The sequence below is a fragment of the Gymnoscopelus microlampas genome (genome assembly GCF_963454915.1).
Source record: "Gymnoscopelus microlampas genome assembly, chromosome: 10".
Lineage (NCBI taxonomy): Eukaryota > Metazoa > Chordata > Actinopteri > Myctophiformes > Myctophidae > Gymnoscopelus > Gymnoscopelus microlampas.
The window spans coordinates 17,226,578-17,251,506 of NC_139947.1; the positions used below are offsets into that span (position 1 = coordinate 17,226,578).

General features: G+C 44.1%; 1 protein-coding gene across 1 annotated transcript; it reads right to left on the reverse strand.

The window, feature by feature from the left end:
- Positions 1-1,795: 1,795 nt before the first annotated feature.
- Positions 1,796-24,737, reverse strand: brpf1 (bromodomain and PHD finger containing, 1). The gene is made up of 16 exons (XM_084069679.1): positions 24,326-24,737; positions 22,294-23,078; positions 21,057-21,246; positions 20,215-20,502; positions 18,245-18,762; positions 15,335-15,584; positions 14,575-14,709; positions 14,178-14,306; positions 11,410-11,851; positions 9,914-10,222; positions 7,670-7,948; positions 7,079-7,226; positions 6,817-6,950; positions 6,484-6,599; positions 4,607-4,761; positions 1,796-3,358 (listed from the first exon to the last, which is right to left on the reverse strand). Exons 2-16 carry the CDS (start codon positions 23,031-23,033, stop codon positions 3,175-3,177), a joined length of 4,017 nt encoding a protein of 1,338 aa, XP_083925805.1. The 5' UTR covers positions 23,034-23,078; positions 24,326-24,737; the 3' UTR covers positions 1,796-3,174.
- Between the last annotated feature and the right edge of the window lie 192 nt (positions 24,738-24,929).

Genomic DNA, 24,929 nt, shown 5'->3' on the forward strand with positions numbered 1-24,929 from the left:
CATTCAGTTGCAGTAGATGTGCTTAGTTAAAGTGAAGAGACACAGTCATCTGGACAATCCCCCATGTGTGGTAGAAATCGTACTAACACGTTAAATCTGTCATGGTCTGGGAAAAAGGGTACAAAAAGGTACAATGTGTGTCATTTGAGACGATTGTGTAAACGCGTGGTTCTCATACTTTTTAATTTCAAGGACAAACAGTTTGGTATGCATTAGGGCCATGGACCCCCATAAACTCTTGACAGTGTACAAAATGGAACCTGTGCACTGTCAGAGTTACAAACCTTTAAGTGTCCATTTGGTTCATAACTATCAGTCATTTTACTGGGGATCCCCTGGAAACCCCTCAAGGACCTCTGCGGGTCCCCGGGCCCCACTTTGAGAACCACTGGTATAAACAGTATGTCGAGGTAGAATTGGCTGCTGAACCAGTGTAAAGTGAGTGCATGGTAGATTACTGCATAGCTCAGGAAACCTGCAGAACCAGTGCAATGCAGTTATGTTTAGACACCGTAGCTATCATCCTGCTCCTTTTCACACACTCTTCTAGGCAAAATACAATAGTAATCCTAAACCAACAGGCCACACCCTCTTTATAACCCAACACATTCAATACTGTTTGTTACACATGGAGGCATATACACAGGACACTTGCTGTAAGTACACTCCCCCAAGCAAGACAAAACTAGCCTGTATGGACCTACTTTTCGCCAACTGTCAGGGGAAGCCAGTGTGCCCCCCCCCGCACACACACTTCCCAAAACTGTCTGAGGTCAGAGGCAGCCTGAAGTGTTACACAATGCCACGGACACTGGCACACATACAGTAGATGCAAGTTGGAAATGCTTTCCACACTTGATTATGCATTACCCGTTGTCAGTTTACCCGCTGTACCCGGCATCTGTTTGACTGTGTCCCATTTATGCCCATATACGGTGACTTCTGTATCCGTCTATGTCCCCTTTATGCCCATATATGGAGTTTCGTGTGAGGTATGCAACCCAAATATGGAGTCCAGACCAGTCTATGACGTCAAGTCACGTCATATCGATGACATCTGGGTACTCCATAATATGGTTATTTGCGGGTTTATCAATCTTTTTAGGAGATACGCTGATCCGACTGACTTTCCACTTGGTGCATCACTCCGCACGCCAAAATAGTCTTCATATGGTGACCTCTGTGAGTTCACAGAGCGATGTCAGAGCGTTACATCATGAGCGACACCAGCATGGCTTATATACGTGTGACAGAATAGTCTCCATCTGTATATAGGCATTTTACGTTTGATTGTGACAGAGGTCTTAAGGCTGCGAAGCGGCCTGAAAATCTCCATATATGGGCATGTTACGTTTGTGAAGTTAGTAGACCCAACGTCCACCCACAAGGCAATTTTAATACATATATACATTATGTCCCTGTGAATGTAAGCCCGACGGCACACTTGAGTTTATCCGTGTTTAGACTACAACAATATAGTATCTAACTGGTTAGGGACCCCTTATATTACTGGAGTTTCCATTGCACAACCTTGGTTTTGGCTCACCATGAGCCATCATGTTGTTGAAGATGTTGTATGTAATTATCTTAGTACACTCGATGACTCACCCCCTTCCTTAGAAGTTGGGAGCGTTAAGAACGTACACTCCTCGCTTGTAGGGTAAGCAATAAGGAACAAGGGTTGAGGCATGTACTACTATATTCAAGTGTAAATATTTTCAAAGTACACAAGTACACACCAGAAAATTAAGTGAAAGAAAGAGGAAAAACACCGGGACCATGAAGTGTACAAAACTCAATTCTTTTTTTTTTTATTATTAAACTTCTATCTTTTGTAATCTGTATATAAAAGTTCTAAAGCCATCGGCCTGAGACTAGAACAGACAGTGAGACTATTGTGTGTTGCTCATGTCAATATTTCAACAAGTCCTCATTATTCATTCACCAGTAGCCTGCGTGGCACAGGCAGACACAAACAAGACCTTAAAAACAGGAGACGGGATAAAAACACACAGTATAGGGAAGACAAGAGGACTGCACAACGTTAAAGCCTATTTTTGTATACTTGTCATATGGCTGCGTCGCTCGCCGAACATGAGAGATTTTCAAGAGAAAAAAACGTGCCATGCAACACGTCGCATCATGACGTGTTGTGAGCTTGTAGATCGACTATTTTCGCCCCACGACACCATTGTACGACCAAGTATAGGCTTTAACTGAGAGAAGAAGGGGAGTGGTGAGTGAGGGATGGTCCTCGAAGGGGGTGGAATTACAACAGAATGCTGGTTCGCTTACGGATGTGTCCAGTCCGAGCCTGTCGTCCTGTCGTGACAAGTGACCAGACTACACATGATTCAGCAATGTCAAGGGATTAAAAAGGCCGATGAGGCGACGACATGACGGCATGTGGAACCACACCCATGTGTCCATTTGAATGTACAGTATAGGCATTTCCCCGAATGTGTGTGTGTGTGGTGTGTGTGTGCGCAAGTGCGTGTACGAGTGCTGAGGAGAGACAGATTGCATGTATGCATCATAGTGGTGGAAGGAAGTATGCTTCTCTTGTCTGCACACCATCATCTTCTATTCATAAACACTCATATCAAATCACTTACAAGCAATATTTTAAATCATGACTCATGATTCTGGGCATAGTATCATTTTTTTCCAATATCATTATTAATACCCTTTTTCTTCAATTCTCTTAAATACAATATTTTACATGTCAGATTAACAGATTAAATACGGCTTCATGTTGCAAGGTTTGTGTGTTTGTGTGTTGTCTCGTGGGGTAGGGTGGGGAGGTATGTACACTGTAAAAGTGTAAATAACGCCCTTTCGGGTCCATTCGTACACTCTCAGAGTTAAATTAGCACTCAGGACTTTACTGTGTACGGGATGTGCTTTCCACTGGGGTGCTAGTGGCACTACTTCCTGTGTTCTGGGGTGTAATGGCTGATTCATACTGCGTCGTACGACAAGTCGTGCACCGACAATAGCCGATCTACAAAGCTCACAATGCGTTGCATCCGTGAGGCATTGTGAACTTGCAGATTGGCTATTTTCGAGGCACGATTCTGTTGTACGACGAAGTATGAATCTGGCTAAAGGCTGAGTTTCCCCACACACACCACTGCAATACCTATAAAGGCATGCATTTCTGTGGGCGCTTGTTCAGTCACTATCACTGGTATCACTGCTGGGGTCTCCCTGGACCTTGTTGCGGTGCTGCATGGCTCGGTGGTACGCCACCTGCACTGACTTCCGGATGTTGGATTTCCGTCCCTCCAGCATCTTCTCTTTGTCCAGCTCCTGGTCCATGCCCAGAGGCACCAGCTTGGAGCGCGGCAGCCACTGCCTGCGCACGCACACACACACACACACACATACACGCACAACAAGGCTTTAGAAGAAAAAAAAACAGTAACTAACTGAAATTGTATTGTGTACGTAAAACTAACTGAAAACAAATCTAATCATAGAGAAAATGTCCTTAGTTTTAGTCTTTGTCAATATTTCATACATAAGACTAATATTTTCAAACATTACCAAAGATCTTTAAAATAAAATTGTGAGTATTATTATTATTATTATTATTACTTTTTAATTCAATTTAAATCCTTCTTTAATCATATATATATATCCTACTGTGTATACTTTTTTTTTTTTTGTATTTTTTGTATTTATTTTTTTGACTTGTTTATATTGTCCTTTGCGTTAATGGTACAATAGGATACCAGGGTTGTGGCTCTTTCGGAGTGTGAACTTTGGGGGGTGGGAGGGGTAACATACATTCATTGTTTTTGTATGCCATTTATTACTGACCTGTATGTAAAAATATAAAATAAAATAAAAACTTGAACAAAAAAAATAATAATAATAAAATTGTGAAAATAGACGATCTACAAGCCCACAACACAATGGATGCATTGTGGGCTTGTAGGTCGGCTATTTTAAAACTACAATTCAAAACTATAATAATCTTGACACACATATGCACGCACGCGCACATCACTAGGACATGTTGGTGGAATTATGTTGTGCACAACCGTGATCTGAAATGCAGCACGTTTTTCCCCCACCTCTATCCTCTCAAACCACGGCTGGTCTATTTCTGCTAAAGTGCAATAAAAGTTTTCTGCCTTCGTGCACTTCAGCAGATAACACAGGATCTTTTGATTGTATCACGCTACATTACGAGCATATGCCGCATGCTAAGCACTTCCATGCAGTGATGGTGTAGATAGAGCAAGACACTGAGGCCTCAAGTTTGAGGAAGTGCGTTAGAACAAAGGTTTATCGGCAGCACAATCAATGGGTTTGCAGGTTGACACACAGCAGTGGTAAAGCAGTGGTAAAAAGGCGTGTGAAAAGTGAGACACTACCATTTCCAGTTCACAAGAAAGAGTTCAGCTTTAGTTCTGGTACTTTATTCCTAATAATGTGCGCTGCTACCCGTTTAAAAGGGGTATTTCACTTTGATTTTTCCATAAGGGTGAAACAGAGATAGAGACAGAGGACGGCAAAATAAACATTCAGAGCAGAGTGATGAGCAAAGAATGAGTGCCATGCATGGGAGAAAAGAAAAACAAAGACACACACTGACCAGGTTCTCTTGTTATCGAAGAACAGGACCAGAAAGAGGTGCTCCCTGGCCTCCTGAGTCATCTGCTCCCCCAACTTCAGCACATCCAACGGGGGCACCGGGATAGGCACACCCCGGTGGAACACCCCCTCCCTGGGCATCTTGGGGTCAATGATCTACAAGGGTAAGGAGGGCAGCATTGTAAGGGCACTTGTCTTACAACGACTTATTTATCTGGAAAAAGATACAAGATATTGCCTGATGACAAGTCATATTATATAATGTGCATATTTTGTTGTGAGACAGTGTCGTGCAAAAGTACAACAATAGCCGGTCTTCAAGCTCCCAACGTGTTGCAATGCAACGTATTGTGAGCTTGCAGAACTTTTTTTTATTTTAATATTGTATATGTTTGCCTACGTGCCCAAAACAGGGGCGCCAGGTTTAAAGTGGTTAAGTTTGTCTGTGGGTTTTATGAAATATTTAACGAATGAAAAGTATTAACAAGAGCTTGTTACTAAATAATAACTTATTTTTGGAGATACTGTACATTACAAGGTACAGTACGACAGTGACAATATAATAAGTAAGTAGCCTTCGGAACCAACGGATGTGTCCTGACCATGTGGCCATAGGTCAGGAGCCTATCTCCTGTTGATGAAGACAGGTCCCAACAAAAGGGTAAACTTCAAGAACACTTGAGCAAGGACTCACTTTAAAAAGCCTTTAATTAGACGACAAGCTTTACATATCAAAAACAAAAAAATGCCAAAGACGCCGACCAGTTTCGACAACATGTCTTCCTCAGGGCGTGGCTATTAGCCATCTATCTCCTGTTACCTTAGCGTGAGGCAGCATGATGTACAAGCACACCCCCTGGACATGACTCTAAATATGAAGTAATGAGGGTCCCACTGTACCGTTTGATGACGTAGGCTATACATACTGTATGAAGCATCGAGTGTCTCACTATACCGTGAACAATCCTGAAATATAATTATGAAGTGTGTTGGGAGCAATGTGAGCTAGAGAAGCTACTGTGTTGTCTATCCACTATGCTAATTGAACATCCAATTTCCTTCACTCTTAGTACAACTTCTGACAATCAAAACAGCTGTATTCCAGGAACGAGAGCAAAGCAACATGCAGATCTTGACCAATAAACATATTCTGGGGGAGGAACAAGGCCTCAAAACCTCGCTCAAATAGAGAAACAGCAAGCAAATATTTGAGGGGTGGACGACATTGCTGCACAACGCGCTGTCACTCACGGTACATCAAGACAAAGTCTTTTAATGACCCGCTCGCGTCGCTGGCAGTGCGGACGGACATAGATCTGCACTACCTTCAGAACTACGTATGTCCTGGGTCTGGTCAGCCACTGTTGTGGTCCAGGGACAAAGGGTAATTATTTCTTAACGTGGCTTTGATTATGTGTTGACTATTGCATCTTATTGCATTCATAATGCTTTGAACTGCACCAACCCAAATGGAATGAGCAACCTACTGTAACACACGTGCGCACATTCATGCGCACTCAAACATGCTGGGGCTGTTCTATTCTGTTCACTTGTGGCTACTCTCTCTTCATTCCACCTGCACTACGTGGCATCATAGTACAGAAAAGGGCAGAACATCTGCACGTCATTTGCCTCATCCGTATTTGAGCCATTTCAAATGCATCCGTCCCAGGCTAAATATGTGCAAATGAAGACGGGCCGCAGGACTGCTAATATGACAGGGGAGGGTGGGGGGCAGCGTGTGAATTGATATTCCCCTAGCTGCGATGGGAGGGGGTTGATCTGGGGTAGCAATGCTCCACATATATTTTTAGTTGTGGAGTAATTGCTTTGAATGCTCCATTGATCAGGCACCAGTGTGCTGTGTGAGTGTCTCACCAGAGCAGGATAGGAGGGGTAGCCTCTGCACTTGGCCCACACCAGGTCCAGGGCATCCAGAGATGAGTAATCATCAGAGGTCATCCAGCATCCGGACCTGGACCGGCCACGCACCACTGACATCAGCACAGCCACAGGAACACAGTCATGTCAGCATTACACAATATATCGCCTCAACAAGATGATGCCAGACATAAGTGTTCATCACCCCAAGAGGAAGGACACGACGATGGTGTAAATAGATGAATTGTTGGAGTATGTGTGTGTGTGTGTGTGTGTGTGTGTGTGTGTGTGTGTGTGTGTGTGTGTGCGCGCATCTGAGAGTGTTCTTACAGTGCGAAACGCTGCGGGAGCCTCCGACAGAGTAGGAGTCGTTTTCGGTGCCCGACGTCTCCTCACTGCTGTCCTCCTGGAAGGCAGAGCGAGAAAAGGAAGCCTTGCCTCGGCCCTGCTTGGATGGAGTAGTGCTGAGGAGAGCGAACGAAAGAGAGAGAAAGAGAGAGACAGAGTGAGGGGTGAGGTTAGGCAAGCAGCAATGAGAAAGAAAACGTGTCAATGAACTGTTGAGCACAACGTATTTGGTATATCTGTATACCTGGTCCTGTCCGAGGCTGCGCTGCTACTGCTGCTGGTCGTGGACTCGGAGTCGGAGCTGGAGCGAGGGAGACTCCGCTCGTTTCTGTACACGCGGAAGCTCTCTGTTACCGGCTGGCTCCCTCCATCAAAACCGTTACTGGGCAAAACTGTGACAGGACAGATAGAAAAGACACAAACTGTTGTCACCAAGTCCCCAGGACCGCAGAGGATTATTGAAGCCATAGAAGCCTGGTGGCCAGATCTGGTATTGCAAGGTATGGCTCCAACGTTGGAGCCAATCCCGGAAGAGTAAAAACTAGATATGCTATAACTCTATGGTTTGTCACCCATTACTTGATAATTAGTTCATACAACAACCGTTGTATAAAAGCATTATTACATACAATAGCCATAGCTGAATGTGCAGAGAGAGGTCGCCTGGGAAACAGAAGGTCCCAGGTTCAAATATCGGCCCCGGCAAGGTGTCCCTGACACTTAACCTCTAACTGCTCCCCCCCCCCTGTGCTCAAGTCTGACCACTTGGGCAGCAATCAGCTGGGTGAAACCTGAATTATTATTATTATTATTAAGGTGATGTGGTCTTCTGTACCCAGTAGGAGGTCGTCGTTGTCACTGTCGCTCTCAGAGCTGGAGGTGCTGTGGGGGCTGCGAGGCCTCTTCCTCTGCCTGGGAGGGGACAACAGGGGCAGCTGTGGGGGGCCTATGGGACTGGGACTCACGCCCGTCCCCACGTGGGCCAGGTCCCGGTTCTTGGGGGGGCGCCCAGGCCGCTTGGGTGGTCCAGCCGTTTTAGGGTTTTTCTTGGAGAAGAGGACAGAGGTCCGACGCCCCACCTCCGGTGCCAACGCCGAAGACGACGTGCTCAGATCTGTAGTGAGAGATGGTGGAGCGACATTGTAAGAGCATCACAGTAACATCATAGGTTTCCTAACATAAACAGATACAAGTGGTGTAGTGGTGTCTGGAGAGGTGGGTATAGTCGAGAACCTGAATTATACTTCACAATTTTACCATTTAGGCATTTAGCAGACGCTCTTAACCAGAGCTAACCAGATGTAAACACATACATGTACTTAAAATGCAGAGAGACAGTGTAGTTAGTACCTCAGTAAACTAGGAGCACAAGTAAACCAAGAACCTAGCATCAGTCTAAACAATTAATAGCAAAATAATAATCTATACATTGAAACTATAGGATACCTGGTAAACAATGAACCTAGCATCTGTCTAAATAACCTGCTATCACATTTTTTACATTGTGCTCAAGAAAAGAAAAAAAGACAAGCCTAAGTAACAACTAAGTACTTAGTTGCACATTGGTATCGTTCAACAAAAATTTGATCTACAAGATCATAACACGTTAAATTGTGAACCAAATCAGGCAGAATTTTACCAAAAAACTGTCAAAGTGCTCATGTGCTGTAAAGGAACAGTGCTGTATGTTAAATAATGATTCTCAGAAGAAAAAGTGGCACGTGCTCTGAATTATTAGAATTCTTAAATATATATTTTTTAAAGCCAACTTAAAGTGATTCTTTACTCAAGAATTTAAATTGACAAGCGTTTTGGTAAAACTGATGGCTGCAGCTGCGTTTGTTTGATAATGGATCCACCTCACGCTCTAGCACTCCTTTATTTCCTTCCTTGTATTGCTACTTGTTGCCTATTTCAATAGAGGCTAATTGTACTATGCAGATGTATGTTGGTTACTTGTTCACATATACTATGTATGTATTATTTAGATAGACATATATACTTTGAGGGTCCACAGATGACTTGCTGGTATTCTTTGCCTTTCCTTGTTCATTCACCTCAAATGCAATGCACTAGTTTTTGGCTTTTCTGGACAAAAATCTAACCAAATCATGGGGAGAAGAAATTAAAGGGAGATGCAATTTAATACCTAATTCACACAGCCACATTGACAAAAAATATGGGAAAATCAATGTGAATATGAATAAGTCATCTATAATTTACATCAATCTCTTGGCACAGTGCTGACAGATGTCTTTCATTTGGAGGTTACAAAACAGTTCCTTCCCTAAAAGACTTCTGCTGAAATACCCAAGAACAGTGTTATAAGGTCCATTTTGGGTCACAGACCTGTATTTAACTTGTCCACGCCTTTATTTCCTCCAGGCTGGATTACTGCAATGCACTACTCATCGGGGTCCCTAGCAAGAGCCTCCAAATGCTCCAATACATTCAAAACAGCGCTACTAGGGTCCTGATGAGAAAATATGATCATATCACACCCATCTTCCGCTGCATTTACGGAAACGCCCCCCCCCCCCCTACCTCAAAGAACTCCTCACCCCAAAACCCGCCACCCGAAGCCTCCGCTCCAACAACACCAACCTTCTCGTTGTCCCTGACTCCAACCTCCGCACCATGGGCGACCGGGCCTTCTGTTACACAGCCCCATGTCTGTGGAATGCCCTCCCTGACCACCTGAGAGCACCACAGTCCACTGATGCTTTTAAAAATGGACTAAAACCTACCTTTTAAAAAAAGCATTTTTCTAATTTTCGTGGACTTCTGTTTGTTTGGCCCTTTAGTTTAGCCTAGTTGGGTCTCTTGTACTTGTTTTGTTGCCTATGATGTTTTTATGCCTTGCTTTTAATCTGTAGCACTCTGAGATTCGTGAGAATGTAAAGTGCGTTATAAATAAAATGTATTATTATCATTATTATTTTATGGGTTGCAAAGTTCACACTGGTCTACAAGCTCGAGATGCTTGAGCTTGTACGACAAAGTATAAGTCAGTGGTTAGTGCCATGTATCACTATCAAATATAACAAATTCCTCAGAAATGCCCCAAGCCAAGACTGACCTTTGCCCCCGATCTCCTGGCTGCTGCTCTCTCCTCCCTCATCATGGCGTCCGGTAGAGGAGGGGTGATGGGGGAGGGCCGAACCACGCTCCCCTCCTCCCACAGAGTCCCTGCCCCCCAAACCGCCACCTCCCTCCCGCTGGTGAGCCAGCTTCCTTTTGATTACCGTCATCTCCTTCCTCAGGGCTTTGAGCCGGCGGGACTGACCGATGCTGTGCTTCCCCGAGCTGACCTCATCAAAGCGCGCCTGCAGGTACCTCAGCTGCTCCTCCAACGGCAGCCGCCGCCGGTTCTCTGGCAATAGTAGGTCTACGACAGGCAGAGAGAGTGTTAAAGGGACATTTCACCGATTTTGCATCAAGCCCCTATTTTTATCTAGGTCTAGGAGTCATAAACATGATCCTGGTGTGTTTTTTGTGTTTTATCTGTATTTTTAGATTTGTATCCATATCCTCAGAGACTATGAGTCATTTGACTCATAGTCTCTTTATCTCACCTTATTTCCTGACTATAATGTAGACCACACGCCCACGCAGCCTCCCCTCCCCACAAGGAAGGGCAGTGCCCCAAAGCATTATGGTCATTGTAGTAATGCAGCAGTCCAGTCAAACCCCAGTCAAACACACAGACTTCTATATTTTTCTGGCCATAGGGTGCGAATTTCAAATTTTGCTACTGTTATCTACTACAAATATTATTAACATTGAGTGACTGTAAGTTCTTCCAGGGGTGAAATGCTCCTTTAAAAAGGGTGATGAAACTGGTTTCGAATCATGTTGATCTCGGGATCCTCATGGGAACGGTGTGTCTGTGATGTCAGTCGTCTATGACGTTATCTATGACGTTTGACATAAAATGTTGGATTTTTTTTAGCCCGATCCAAACTATATATTGACTTATATATCATAATAAAATTATTTACTTAGATATCTGAAAAACTGGCAGAATGGATACACATTTTAGCACTGAAAGGTTTACGAGATTAGCTCTGGACACACACCCTACTATAGACAGCTAATTTCCTGCAGAGCCATACTGTAAAATTGCAATTAAATGGCTGTTGTGGGCAGCAGTGGATAGGGGAGGGAGGGGAACAAGAGATAGCGCAGAGTTGCACTAAAGTGAGTCACTATGAAACATTCAAGGATGTTCACCTACTTTAGATTTTCAACTTCGGGGGATTTTTTAAATTGTGATTTGAAACATCGGCAGTTCAACATATTACTTATTTGTGGAGATGCCTATTATTATTGTCAAGTATTATTTTCTGCTATCACACACAGCTAGATGTCAGTTACACCAAATTTCTTTGCTGAAAATAGCCGATCTACAAGCTCACAACACATCACTATGCGAAGCGTTGTGAGCCTTTTTTTGCCGAATGGTACACACGTAAAATGAATGTCACAGAGATGGGGTAAGCAAATAATAGTGATGTGTTTAAAAAAAAAACTGTCAGCTGAGGGGTGGACGAGACAGAAGCATGGAACACTGACCGTCCTCATTGGAAGATAGAGGCCGGTCTCTGTCTCTGTCCCTCTCTCTTTCTCGTTCTCTTTCTCGCTCTCTCTCCCGCTCTCTCTCCCGTTCCCTCTCGCGCTCCCTCTCCCTCTCCCTCTCCCTCTCTCGGTCCCTCTCTCGGTCGTGCTGGCTGTCTGGGCTGGGCTCCCGGTGGAGGTGCATGCCCGTCTCGTAGTTGAAGCCTATGCGCTCGGCCTGCCGGCGGGCCGTCTTGATGACCACGCCTCCCATCTCTCGGAGGCGCAGGGCGGCCCGGTAAAACACTGTGTCCTTGGCGTTGTACTTGAGGCAATTGTTGACGATGAGGCCAAAGTCGCCCTCGAAGGCCTCGAAGGTGAGGTAGCGATGAGACTCCAGCAGATTCCACATGGTCTGGAAGTCCATGGGGGTGTCGATATGGTCCAGGTAGTCTGGCACCTGGCACAAGGACAGGGGAAGGCACAGAAACAGAGAGAGGATACCTCATAAATGATTGCATTACAAAGCGAGATAGTATTTCCCATTACATATGGACTCTCTTCTGCGTTTCTGGATAACTTTGTGTAAGACTAACCCAGAGAATAGTCCTGGAGCAGAGAGGATTCTTTTTTTTATATTGAATATGCAAATAAAAAGACAAACAACAGCTCAGCAGCACTGGGCTATTAATGAGCACGACCCAAGGTTTTCATTTCAAAACAATTTGATATTAAGAAAACTAGAAGGTAAGATTTAAATGTTCACAAAACCTGAGTGTCTTAATTATGACAATAAAAAAAGGTTGATATCAAAGAGGGGTAGCCTACTTACTGTATGTCATGCATGCTCATACCAATTGTTAATAAAATCCTTTAATGTAAAGTCATGTAAAGGCAAATCATAGGCCATTGAAAGTACAAATATTTGTATCCTACTTAAATGAGAGACCACTTCTGAATGAAGGCTGGCTATTCCACGATGTCATGTATTTCAAAAATAAATGGCATGAAACAGAACATCGCAAACAAAAACAGGTGAAAATAGAAAAATAGGTACCTACAGTTAGCTCAGCTGGTGCATGGGCAACCCCACCAGTGCATATAGGACATCTCACTTTGTCTCAGTCGCTTTTGGCACATTGCCTTGAACCGAGAGCCTAATTTGACCCCTCTTGCTAGCTAACCAGGTCAATGTACACGTGCATCAAATGTTCTAACATGCAAAAACTGTGCCCAGAGTATACATCTATGTAACTAAGCCAGACTGCATATGTGCATCAACTTAGTAAGTGCCATTTATTGACTGCAGATATTTTTGTCTCCGCCAGGTCGAAGGCGTGGCCGAGACTATGTTTTTGCCCCTGTCCGTGTGTCTGTCCGTCCATCTGTGTACAGCGAATCTCCGGCACCGTTGGACCGATCGGCGTGAGACTGTGCACGCACACACACCCTGGAGGCCAGAGCAGAACCTCTGCCCCAAATCTTTTACATCGGCCTGTTATAGCGCCACCACGAGGCAGATTTTTGCAAAACAAATAATTGATATTACTCATACAGATTTTGTCCAAACATCACGCAAATTGGTATACATTATCTCCATAGTCATGTGATCAAGATGGATCTGTCAGATTTTTCATATTCCATCCTGATTGGATAAGATTAAGTTTGCAGGAGTGGCCCGTTTTGAACAAAATGCCTCAAATCATAAACTCAGCATTCGATTGCCGTGCAACTTTGCACGAACATCCCAAATTTTACAAATCTCCTCATGGTGGTGCTGCAACAGCCCACTTCACGTTTTGGCCTATAACTCTTGAACCGTATCTTTTTTGGATCATGATGCAACTAATAGGCACTGTTTGTGCCAGATTTCACTTAGTTTTTTCAGATCCCATTCCAAGTGGCTATGATCAAAGTTTGCGGGCCCTGGGTAGGCAACCCCGCGGAGACCTGTGCTCCGAGGAGCACACTTTTGTATTCATAAATTATTTCATATTTTATGAATGCACATATAGGCTACAACAGGCTATATGTTGTCTTAAAATGTATTAAGGTTAAAGGTTCTGGAGGTATGGAGGGCAGCGATTCAGTATGGAGGTATGGAGGGCAGCGAGTCCCGAGTTGGTGTTGGCTAGTCCGCACTCTCGCATTGCATCGCAAAGGTTCTGGGTTTGATACTGGGCACCACCAACTCAGCGTATCAGAAGCACGGCTTGGGTAACTAAGTAAGTGCAGTGGTGCGGTGGCGTTCTACCTCGGCATTCCATCTCCCAGGGGTCTAGTGCCTTGTAAAGGGGATAGATTCCCTCGTTGCCCTGCCGATACAGACAATAAGCCACTTCAACCTATTTACTTAACACGAGTCAACAGTTTCTCTTGCAAGACTGCTAAGGAGCACTTCATGGATCAAACCCCTCTGGTTGGGTTATTTGTTTACATAGTTAAAGTGCTTTGAGCAGGAAACAGGCTTATCATTTCTGACAATCACATCACTAGGCAAGTATTCTTTATGCTGTAAAGACATGAATGAAAGTCAGAAAAATGTAAGCACCAATTTCTTTATATCTTTATTTTTAATTCAGAGAAGCCAATTCTTTTAGCCCCCTTTTCTCCCAATTTAGTCGTTATGCCAATTAACCCTCCCCACACCTTTCTCTGTGTTGCCTACCCGTCTAGTTGGTGAGACAACAGGACTTTCTCCATTCTTTCATCTGGACGTAGCAGAGGTATGGAGCAATGGTAAAAGGTGAAAAGCAGTGTGTAATGCTGACAAACTTGTTCCTTACCTCTGCCAGGGGAACAGGCTCTGTGAAAAAGTTGCTGGTGTCTCTCTCCTGTAACTGCTCCAGTGTACTCCTCAACAGCACCAGGAAGGGAGTCAGCTGCATCTCTAGCGCCATCTGCTGCACTTTGATCTGAACAAACAGCAGACAGACACACACATTATGACACAACGCTTGGGAAAATCAAGCGTGTTTTCATTGCCGACCAGTACTCAAACAATTTGGCATCCTGAGCCCTTTCAAGCTAAAGGATAATTAACGCAGAGACCGAATCCAGTCATCAATCTGCAATCGGGCTTAAATCAGGGTAAGTGATAAACAAGGTTATGGGAAACATTGAACATGGAACTGGCACTGTTAGGAGCAGGGGTTTAACTCGTATTGACTCCATGGGTCTCACCGTCTCTCTCTTGAGTTTCTCCCTCTTGCGGATGAGCTCCACCAGTAGCCTGGCTCTCTCCAGGTCATGCCTCAGTCGCTGCCAAGCCTTGAGCTGCTCCTTCAAGGCACACTGCTGCTTCTCCTCACTGTCCCTCTGAGGCACCAGTAGAGACACACGCACATAGATATATACGTCATGATGTATATTGGCATGTAGAGGAGAGTAAAATAAATTGCTTTACAGATTAAAGGACCGTACACATACAGGTTGATGCTTTTATTTGCGCTGGAAAAAAGAGAATTACGTGGCTTTATCGCCTCGTTATATTCAGGTTCTGTGTGGAATGTACTCATAACACAACAGCAGTTTAAATTAATTTGAATTAATCACACACAATAAACGCTCCCACTGAATTAGGACCATAATTCTTTAATTAATCTGTAAAGCAATTAACTGTTTATTATAAACAGTTAGGCGCGTTAGAATAGAATGGAATAGAAATACTTTATTAATCCCGAAGGGAAATTAAGAACCCCAGCCGCTCTCATCAGCAAATCACATCCAAGGTAATAAATAATAAAACATAAGATAAAATCAATTAAAACAAAATGTCAATTTGCACATCTGTAAGCCTTTAACATAACTCTAGCAGCATATATAAGCCTACATCAATCCCCTCGATCAAATGCCCTCTAAACATGGTAAAGCTTAATGGCCGCAGGTAGGAATGACCTCCTGTGCCTCTCAGTGGTATAATTTGCCATAATGAGTCTCTCACTGAACGTGCTCCTTCTGTTGACCAGTTCATCGTGGAGGGGGTGGGAGACATCGTTACCGATGGTGGCTGTGGGGTGGTTTGCTGTGGTGGGATTTGGTCGATGTTACGTTGTGACTGCAGGTGGGTCTGTAGCCGCCGCAACAGAGGGACTCCGTTGCGGCTCTGCCTCTTTAGGGTCCAGTAACTGTGCAGTCGTTGCATGAACTGACTCTTCCTGGGTACCGTCAAGTTACTGGTGATTTTACTCAGCCTGGAGATGACAGAAGATTGTCATTTTTAGATTGGCACTTTGAACAGGATCTGAATGGTGTGGAATAATGTCTTCATACACTGTTAGTTAAGGAACAGCATGTAACTTTTTTTAACAACTATATAGCATATTATGTTGTCCCACAAAAAGTTGTTTAAGCAATAACAATCATCCTTCCATAAATGTATAGACTCAGGGGGTCCCTGCTGGGGGTTGACTGTATTACTATGTATAGAGGAGAGTTTCATCCTGGCTTTTGCCAAGGCAGAAATGCCAGTCAAAGCGAAGACTGGCCAATCACAGCGCGTCCTCGCCGGACATGCTTGCAAAGACTCTTGGGTAATGAAGTCAAAGATGTTGGCTACCATGTTATTTGTGTCCAAAGTGGCCAATGATACCCCAAACTACATAGTGCTGCTTTAAAGATGGAGTAAGTGATCGGTTTTGATTAAAATAAGAATCATTGGATACTAGGAATAGGATAGGAATCACTGCAGCAGACTGTTCAGTAACAGTGGTATCCCTGTCTCTGCAGCTCTTTAGTAAAAAGAAAAAAACAACTTTCAGTCAGCATACCAAAATCATTAGAGAAAACTCCACAAAGAGGCGGTTCTTACCAGACATATTTCCCTTGTATTAGCTTCAATATATAGTGCTCCAGTTCCAAATTTGCCAGCTCGTTCTTTTTGTTTAATCACTTCCAATTGTACTTGGTTATCCTGTATGAGTTCTCTCTCCTGATTGGATAAAATTTGTATCCCAACCTGAAAAGGTAATTTCTGTTTACTCAAGAGCTGGAGGGACGGGGAGACCCGCTGCTGAACAAACACTCTAGCAAATAATTACTATCATAATAAAGAGATTTTACACTTATTTGAACAAAAACATATCACTTACACGCCCTTTAAAGCCTTACTGTCTTTATTATCACGTGCGTGTACTAGGCTGTGTAAGAAGTTTGTCTTTGACAAACTGACATGGGTTTGTTGTTCACCCTCGGCCTTATGATGTGATGTTCTTACAATCTAAATATTATAGAATCATAACGCCATGCCATGCAGGCCTGGTATTTATTGTTTTGAATACAGCTTTGCTCTATGACAGGGGTTTTCAACAGGTGGTCCATGGACCACTGGTGGTCCATGAAGGTATTGCATGTGGTCCCTGAACATGCATTTAATAATGCAGAAAAGTGATTTTTAAATGTATTCTCTCCCACGGAATAGTGCACTAAATGACCTAGTATGATGATGCGTCAATGTTGTCAGTTACTGGGAGGTCAAGAAAAAATAAATTCCACAGAAAAGGGAGTTAGAATCTCAAGAAGGGGAAGTGTACCAGATTGCCTGAATGAGTCATCATTATTATAATGTTTTGCTCTGGACCACTTGTATATTTCAGTTAAATAATGCTTGTGCTGCTTGATATAATTTGTTGCACGTAGTATCATGCAATGAATGAAATCAAGCCCTTAACAGTCATTATTTAATTTCAAGCATTTTCTCCCACAGCACGACATTTGATGAACTTGGACCATTGGTTGAGAAACTAATCTTAGCCCATATCCCCTCCCAACACAGCAGTGGTCCCCAGGTTGATTCTTAGTCAGGGCAGTGGTCCCTGGTTCACAGTCAGCTGAAAACCCCTGCTCTATGACACAAGCTCCCCTCTTATCTATGTTTATAACTATGCTCCGATGCTTTCTCCAGAGAACTACTTGACCACTGAGCTTTGTGTTTAATGTACTTCTCCCGTGAGCTCATGCAAGAAATAAACTTCTATCTTAGAAGTACAAAGCGTCTCCGACTCTGTTTGCCTCAACATTTTGATTGATCCAGAATTCCTCGACAAAGGACAAAACTAAAACTGTCCACTGCCCTAGAGACATTAACACTTAACCTGCCTGAATTATTTCAGATTTTTTGCAGTTTTCTGCCAAAGATTTTTCATTGAAATTAAAAAAGTACTCAGGAGCCGAGATACAGAATTTTTAAGTTAACAAGGAAGTGGATAGGAGTCTAGATCTTCGAAAAATCATATCTCCTTGGTCTTTGGGTCATACACATATATGCGTTATTGCCAGGCAAGTGATGGATTCTAAAGAACGCATATATGCGTTATTGGCAGAAAATGAGTTAAGAGGAAACTTTGCCAGGGGCTAAGTGAATGGTTATGGTGAATGGTTAGTGTGTTGACGTCTCCAGTTGATTCCCACCAGACCCCCTATTATCTACGCTCCTGTCTCTCTACACTCCCTAAATAAAACAATAAACTATATTTAACACACACACACACACACACACACACACACACACACACACACACACACACACACACACACACACACACACACACACACACACACACACACACACACACTTTTAACCTATCGTTCTTCTGTAAGGAGGGCATACTCTACTGTATGTACATCTGGCTTTAAAACTTCCCATTGCGCTCTGTGTCTTAGGCTTGCTCTGAAGGCTCTGGAACAACAACCAGCCTACGTAAAACGGGCCATCCAGGTACATTTTACATGGGCTGAATCCTGAATCCTATCACTCACAATCGAATGAGAGGCTTCCGTTTACAGTACATGCCGATAGAATCAATGCCATGTTCCTATGCATAAAGTGCATACAGTGCATGTAGTGTATGAGTACCTGTGGGGAGGTATGCAGGGTACAGACACAACCGGAGCAGCAGCCCTCTTTTCAGCCAAGATCTTCCGGGCTCGCTTCATTTTCAGCCTGGATTTGGCCTTCGCTCTCTTGGCCCGCTCGGAGCTCCACCCCTTAGAGTCATCGTCGTGGCCGATGCTGGGCTCGTCGTCCTCCTCCAGCTCGCCGTCGCTGTGGGAGGAACCCATGCTTCCCCCCCCCACCCCTGCCAGAGGCCGAGCCGAGCCCGGCGGGGTGTGGATGTCGCAGTAGGCCGTCTTGCGGACGCTGAACGAGGTGCCGTTGGCTCCGGTCTCCCTGACGGGTTCCATCTTCATGTAAAGTCCCGCTTGCTGGGCGCACGTGACGTGGAAGGCGGTGTAACAGTTGGCCTTGTGACACTGGATGCAGGCGCCCGAGCCCCGCTGCTTGCAGATGTAACAGGTGAGCTTCCAGCGTGCGGGAGGGATGTGTTCGATGCTGTCGATGGGTTCTAGGAAGACGGTGTTGGCAAAACAGACCTGACGTAGGGAGAAGAAACAATCCAGTCCAGTACAATAAGTTAAACCATTAGAGCCTGACGATGCCTGAATTTTAGGTCCTGTGCAGATTCAGATTTTTGAGAGTCCTAGACCACAGATTACCGATGTTTTGACTGAAAATGTGTTTTTTTTTTTTAAAGAAAAGTAAAATCTTGAAATCTCAAGTGTTTGACCCAGAATAAGGATTAAGGAAGCATGTTGTTAATAAAATGTCTGGATTTGTATTGTTCTAAGACCTACCCTACATACTGGTAAATCCCTCCGCAATTTAGAGGGAGACTGAAGACATGAAAAATTGCAGTGAAACTAAAGCAAGCCCCTGTTACTCTCAATGCGCATATCTGCAAGATTTTAACGTATTCACCTCGTGGCATTTTGGTCACATGTATCGCATCGGGAAACGTATCGTATAGTGTGTTACCTGCCAATACCCATGGAGTATGCATTGAGTTAACCAGCTCACTGGCCTTGTGGTTAGTGTCTGCCCTGACACTGGGAGGTCAGGGGTTCGATTCACCGGGCCAGCTCATACCAAAGGCTTACTGCACGTGGTACAGTAAGACATTAATGCTAAAAGGATAACACAAATTCGTCCTGGGGACTTGTTTCCATTGTGGTCCTATGTATTCAATTCATCAACATGCTGAATAGCATAACAATAATACATGTCATCAATACATACAAACACTATATGTACAAAAGAGATGGGAACATTACATTTACCTCCCCGTCCCCTTGTGGTCTACGTTTCAGGCCAATTGTGAAAGAAACCAGTGTTAAACATCCTTTAATGGTAGTAGAATGAGAAGTTGGTTCCAAATTTGGGTGGTACCAGATCATTGTTGTTGCTCCCTCTGGTGACTATAAAAATAGGACCCAGTGCCTCCCCCTGCTTGGCACTTGGCACCAAGGGTTGGATTGGGGGTAAGTCCCTGCGAGATGCTAGCGTCACATCCAGGGGGTGTACGTGAACATCAAGCTGCCTCACACTACAGAAACAGGAGACAGGCTCCTGCCCTATGGGCCGCATAGCTTGCAAGGCTTGCTTACTTTATGCCATTGGTTCTCAAAGTGGGGTCCGGGGACCCCAGGGGTACTTGGGGGAGTTCCAGGGGGTACCCAGCAAAATGTGTAAATATAGCATCAGAATAATTATGACCTTTTATACTTTGGCTATTCAAAAATAGCAGATATACAAGCTTATGAGCTTGTAGATCTGCTATCTTTGAAAAATCTTGAACATTTGTGCAAATCTTTGAATATATATCTTTTAAAGAGAACATTTGTAACTCAAATCTTTGCTTCTGGGGGTCCCTGGAACAACATATTTTTAGATGGGGGTCCGCGGCTAAATACATGTCATTTTGGGGGTCCTTGACATGAAAAGGTTTGAGAACCACTGCTTTATGCATCGAGTTGCTGCACACTCACCTCAGGGATCCACAGGGCACACACCACGTGGGCCCAGCGGGCGTCGTCCGTCTGTTTGAAGGCTCCTCCTTTGTTGGGGCAGAGGGCACAGTCCACAGCTCTGCTGGGAGACTGCAGGCAGCGGCGGCAGAGCCACTGGCCCTCGGGGATGTAGGGCACGCCGTAACACTCCTGGTGGACGGCCAAGTTGCACATGTCACAGAACAGGATCACGTTGCTGTTCTGACACTCGCCGTCGTTGCAGATGCAGCAGACGGCATCCTCGTCTATCAGCGTGCTGGGGTCCGCCTGGCAGAGTGCAGGAGAGGAGAGAAACAAGGGGAGATTAGATGGTGTGCCCACCGAAGCGCACTGGTGTGCCTTGAGATAAGCTGAGGTGTGTCTTGGGATTTTGTGACAACCACAGATCAGGTCAGATCAGGTCAGATCAGGTCAGATCAGGTCAGATCACATCGGTCGATTGATTGATCGATAAATAAACAGACAGATAGATATTTTAACCCATTAAGACCTGAGGCGATTCTTAAAAATGTTTTTCTTTTTGAAAAAAAAAAAAAAAAAAAGATATTTTAACCGAGTTGGGAATGTCATTATTAGGCAAAATACATTTTATCTGAAATAAAATAGTGAAATAAGCCAATCTACAAGCTTGCACAAAACGTTGTGAGCTTTTAGATTGGCTATTTTCACTATGAATACAGGCATGACTTGAGATTTTAACTTGCCCATTGGTGTGCCTTTTGGGCACTAATAGTTTGAAAACCACTGGCTTATATATATGTTGGAAGAGGACATTTCTACTCAGCGGTCATCCAAGTTCAGTGTGAGTGTATGGCAAGCACCTTATTGTGGCTCTCAAAGTAAGACTCTTTTTCAAGCCGGTCCATGAGGTACTCAAAGACCTCCTGAGGGATGGGTGTCACACCGTCACTGCGGCGCTTGTCATTCATGATGTCGAGCCAGATGTAGTCCTCTTCGTCTATGTCATACTCCACCTCCTCATCTAGCTCCTCCACTGACTTGTCGATGTACCTGAGGTGCAGTGATAAAGGGTGGAGAGAGACAAAGGTGGTGATTAAAAATAATTATCATGAGGGTCAAAGGCAACAAGGATGAGTATGACAGCTGACAATGCTTTTCAGATGAACCAAGAAGGAAGGGACACCGGAACCAAACAGTATGCAGAATATCATATCAAGGGCTGCACGATTATGGCTAAAATGATCATCCTGATTAGTTTTGCTTAAACCTGTAATCACGATTATTCATTATTACTAATGATGAGAATTTCTTTAAAAAATAAAGTTCTTAATGCCTTTGTTGCTCATTGTGCTTTTCTGGGCCATGTTTGGTCAAATGGTATGTCTATGATTATTTTGTACCCCTGTGTGCATGATGGATGGGGAGATGAGTTGTAATAGGTTCTGGTAATGGTGAGGAGAAAAGGTTCAACAGCTGACCAAATAAAATTAATTAATTGCCAAGTTCCGATGGTTACAAAATTGCGAAACATGAAATCACATTGTTTGATTACTTTCAATTAACTACCGCCCCACATCAAAGCACTTTCACCTACAGACGCCATAAAGAGCTGGGCGATTAACTGAATGACAGACTCCATGCCTTGAATCTCGTATCTATTATTTAGCCCTAAGTGGTACTGTAATACAGTTTGCTCTGTTATAGGCCATGACCCTACCTCAATTAAGTACACTATAACCAAAACGACCTCTTTAAAGTTATAAAAAATACTCCTGGTAGCAGCATTTACAGTCTGTGTGTTTACATTTATTGATCATGGTCATGTGGTTTGTAGACTTGTAGAGTGACCAAATATATAAATAAATGAATGAATTATTTTTGTGTAGCCAATATCTATTCATACAGTACAGTCTACTGTTTGTGCAAGTTTGGACATTTTTCATTATCTCCCTTACAGTGAGATCCTGTATGTCACTGCAGCATGTGTGTCAGCCCAGCATCACTTGTAACAGCTTCTTAAAAACGCTTGCCACATAGCTGCTACGTATATTACAGTACTACTGGCCAGTAAAAGGAGCTATGACTGTCAATGCTGACCTGTAATAAGATAAGGGACGTTCAGGGGCATCAGGTCTCTCCTGATCCAGTTCCCTGAACACAGCCTCAGGAAGCTTGACCGCCGGTCCGGACGGAGCGCTGTGGTGATGGGACGAGCCCTCCTTCTTCTTCTCTTTGCTCTTGTGCTTGCCAGACTTTGGGGTAGCTTTGCCGCCATTAGCAGCAGGGGTATCCGGGCGGTCTTTGCCGTTGCCCCCAGCATCGCTGCCTCCCGCCCCGCTGTCCCCTCCGTTGCACGCCCCTCCCCCTCCGCCACCGGCGCCAGAGGATGGAGGGTCCTCCGCGTCGCTGTCTTCCTCTGACACCACGTCAATGTTCTCAAAGATGCTGATTCGGTGGATGCGTCCCTGGATCTCCAGCTCGACCATGCGCTGGGCCTGGGCGTAAGTCATTGTCTCTCTGCCCGGTGAGTGAGAGTTCTCTGACCGGTTCGGACTACCAGGAGTGTTCCCCCCCTGACCCGGGCCACCTCCCTTACCTCCGCCTCCATCCCCGTCCCCTGAACCCACCAGTGACATGCGAGGGGGCCGGCCCTTCCTCTTCTTCTGGGGCATACTCTGTGCAGGAGTGGGGTTGTCATGGTCATAGTGGTGGAGGTGGTACTCAATACCACTGTAGCTCTTGTAGACCTTGCGGCAGGTCTCGACGGGGCACTCATAAGGGGGCTTGGTCGCTCGCAGATTGTGACAGAATGTCTTTACATCAAAGTCCAGCCCCATTGTGCCAAGGGCCACTGCTGGGACAGAAACTTCTCACGGTTACATCTGAAATAACAAACAGTTGCAGAGAATCAGCTTTTCTTGTGTATTCAATGTTTTCTCCTCTCATTTGTGGTTGTACCATTATACTTGTTTTGCAACCTTAGTCCATCCACATTATGCCTGCAGTTACTACCACCTGTCTTGTTGGAATCACGTGACCACGAATTCATCGCCCTTTCCCATGGCAACCATCATCAATGTTCTCGTTCTTAGTCAATAGCAGCAGGTATACATTCATTCATTGCGACTATTGCTACTAAGTAGCAGTATTGTTCATTTAAGGTTGAAGAACGATTAGCTACACAGGCTGAATATATGTTGCTTTTACCACCTCAGAAAACCCATGCTAATGAAGACCACTTTCTGCGACCGTTTCTGACTAATTCAAATAATTCCATATCTGGATTAACAAACAACAAACATACACTCAGTGGAACCTGGCGGACGTTGGCGGTTAAATGAATGCTGCATGTTCTCCAGGAAACAACAAGAAACATACCATCTTAGAGTTAGCTAACAAGCTAACAGTAGCTAACAAACAACAACAACACCCCCACACTGATCTCTCAATTGAAGATGATTGATCTATAAGCGTTATAGCTGGCTAACGGTGTTCACGTCCTGATCGATACTTGAGTTGTTGCTAAAACTCCGATATCGTATTATAGTCCCATTCAGTTTACATTGGTTCACTTCACGCGCTAAACGTTAGCATGTTAGTATGGAACACATGAGATACAATGTATCTATCAGGGCGATATAGGATACAACGATCCCTTAAATGTGGATACAAAATAACACATTGGTTACTTCTGAAGTATGAGTTGAGCTACAATAACAATTTCCTTACACCCAGACACACCGTAGCTACAAAATAACACTTTGACTTAGTCAATACTATTGCTAGTGTGAGGGGTAGATTTGCACCATTTATTTATTCCACAAACGCCACATCTCACATATCTATAGTATTTTCAATAAGTAATACAATATAAACAGATATATTTCACCGTCCTGAGTGATCAAAGGAAACGCAAGGCTGTATATTTACTCTGACGAGTGATGGATGCGTTCATATAGTTTGCGTTCTAGGGTTCAGAGGTACATATTTCAGGCAGTAATCGTTCTGAAATATTCTGATTCTGATCCATATGTGGATCTGCCTGGAACTTATTATATCCACATAGAGATCAGAAGCATTGGATCATGCTGAGTAGAATGTGATCATTTATGTGCATGTAAATACTCACTACTCCGCGTTCCGATGAAGACTGCGTGCTGCGAAAACCGAGCCCACATACAGATGCCCCATAAACGTCTGCGGATCAGTTTCAATAAATCAAAAATGGTCCCAGGATCGACCGCACGGATCTTATACATTAAAAAAATATGTTTAAAAAACAACACAGTATCCCGGGGGCTTCATTGTGATGGGAATAATTCAGGAACTCGGACGAACAAAAGGGGCAACCATTGCTGTACGCCATATTAGGCGCGTTTAACGTTTACACACATTCGGCTAAAAGCAGGGCCTGCTTCTTTCCTTTCCAGATTAAATTAGACGTAATTCCGTTTTTGATTATGATTCGTTTACTGTTTGAAACCAGTTCTGTTCTAGATCTTTACATAACTATTTAATTTTAATGTCTCCGGACCGCGTCTTGCCGTTTCCTCCCCAAAAAATGACGAATCTGCGGATTCATGTCACATTATGCCATGACCCGGAAAAAATGATCGAAAATACTGCTGTAAATTCTATGGAAATGCTATTTATTATATTTAAATATTGGTTTCGATGAATGTGCAATTTTCTACGATTCCACCATAGCCGGAGGAGCAGCCACTTTTAATTGC

What these genes read in the sequence shown, in the direction of transcription:
- brpf1 (XM_084069679.1), bottom strand. Translation starts at nt 23,033, where the DNA reads ATGGGGCTGGACTTTGATGTAAAGACATTCTGTCACAATCTGCGAGCG. An exon ending in CAACAGAAGGAGCACGTTCA is followed by an intron (nt 14,710 to 15,334) that starts GTGAGAGACTCA and finishes CTGGTGCCTCAG; the next exon opens with AGGGACAGTGAGGAGAAGCA. An exon ending in CAACGACGACCTCCTACTGG is followed by an intron (nt 7,227 to 7,669) that starts GTACAGAAGACC and finishes GTCCTGTCACAG; the next exon opens with TTTTGCCCAGTAACGGTTTT.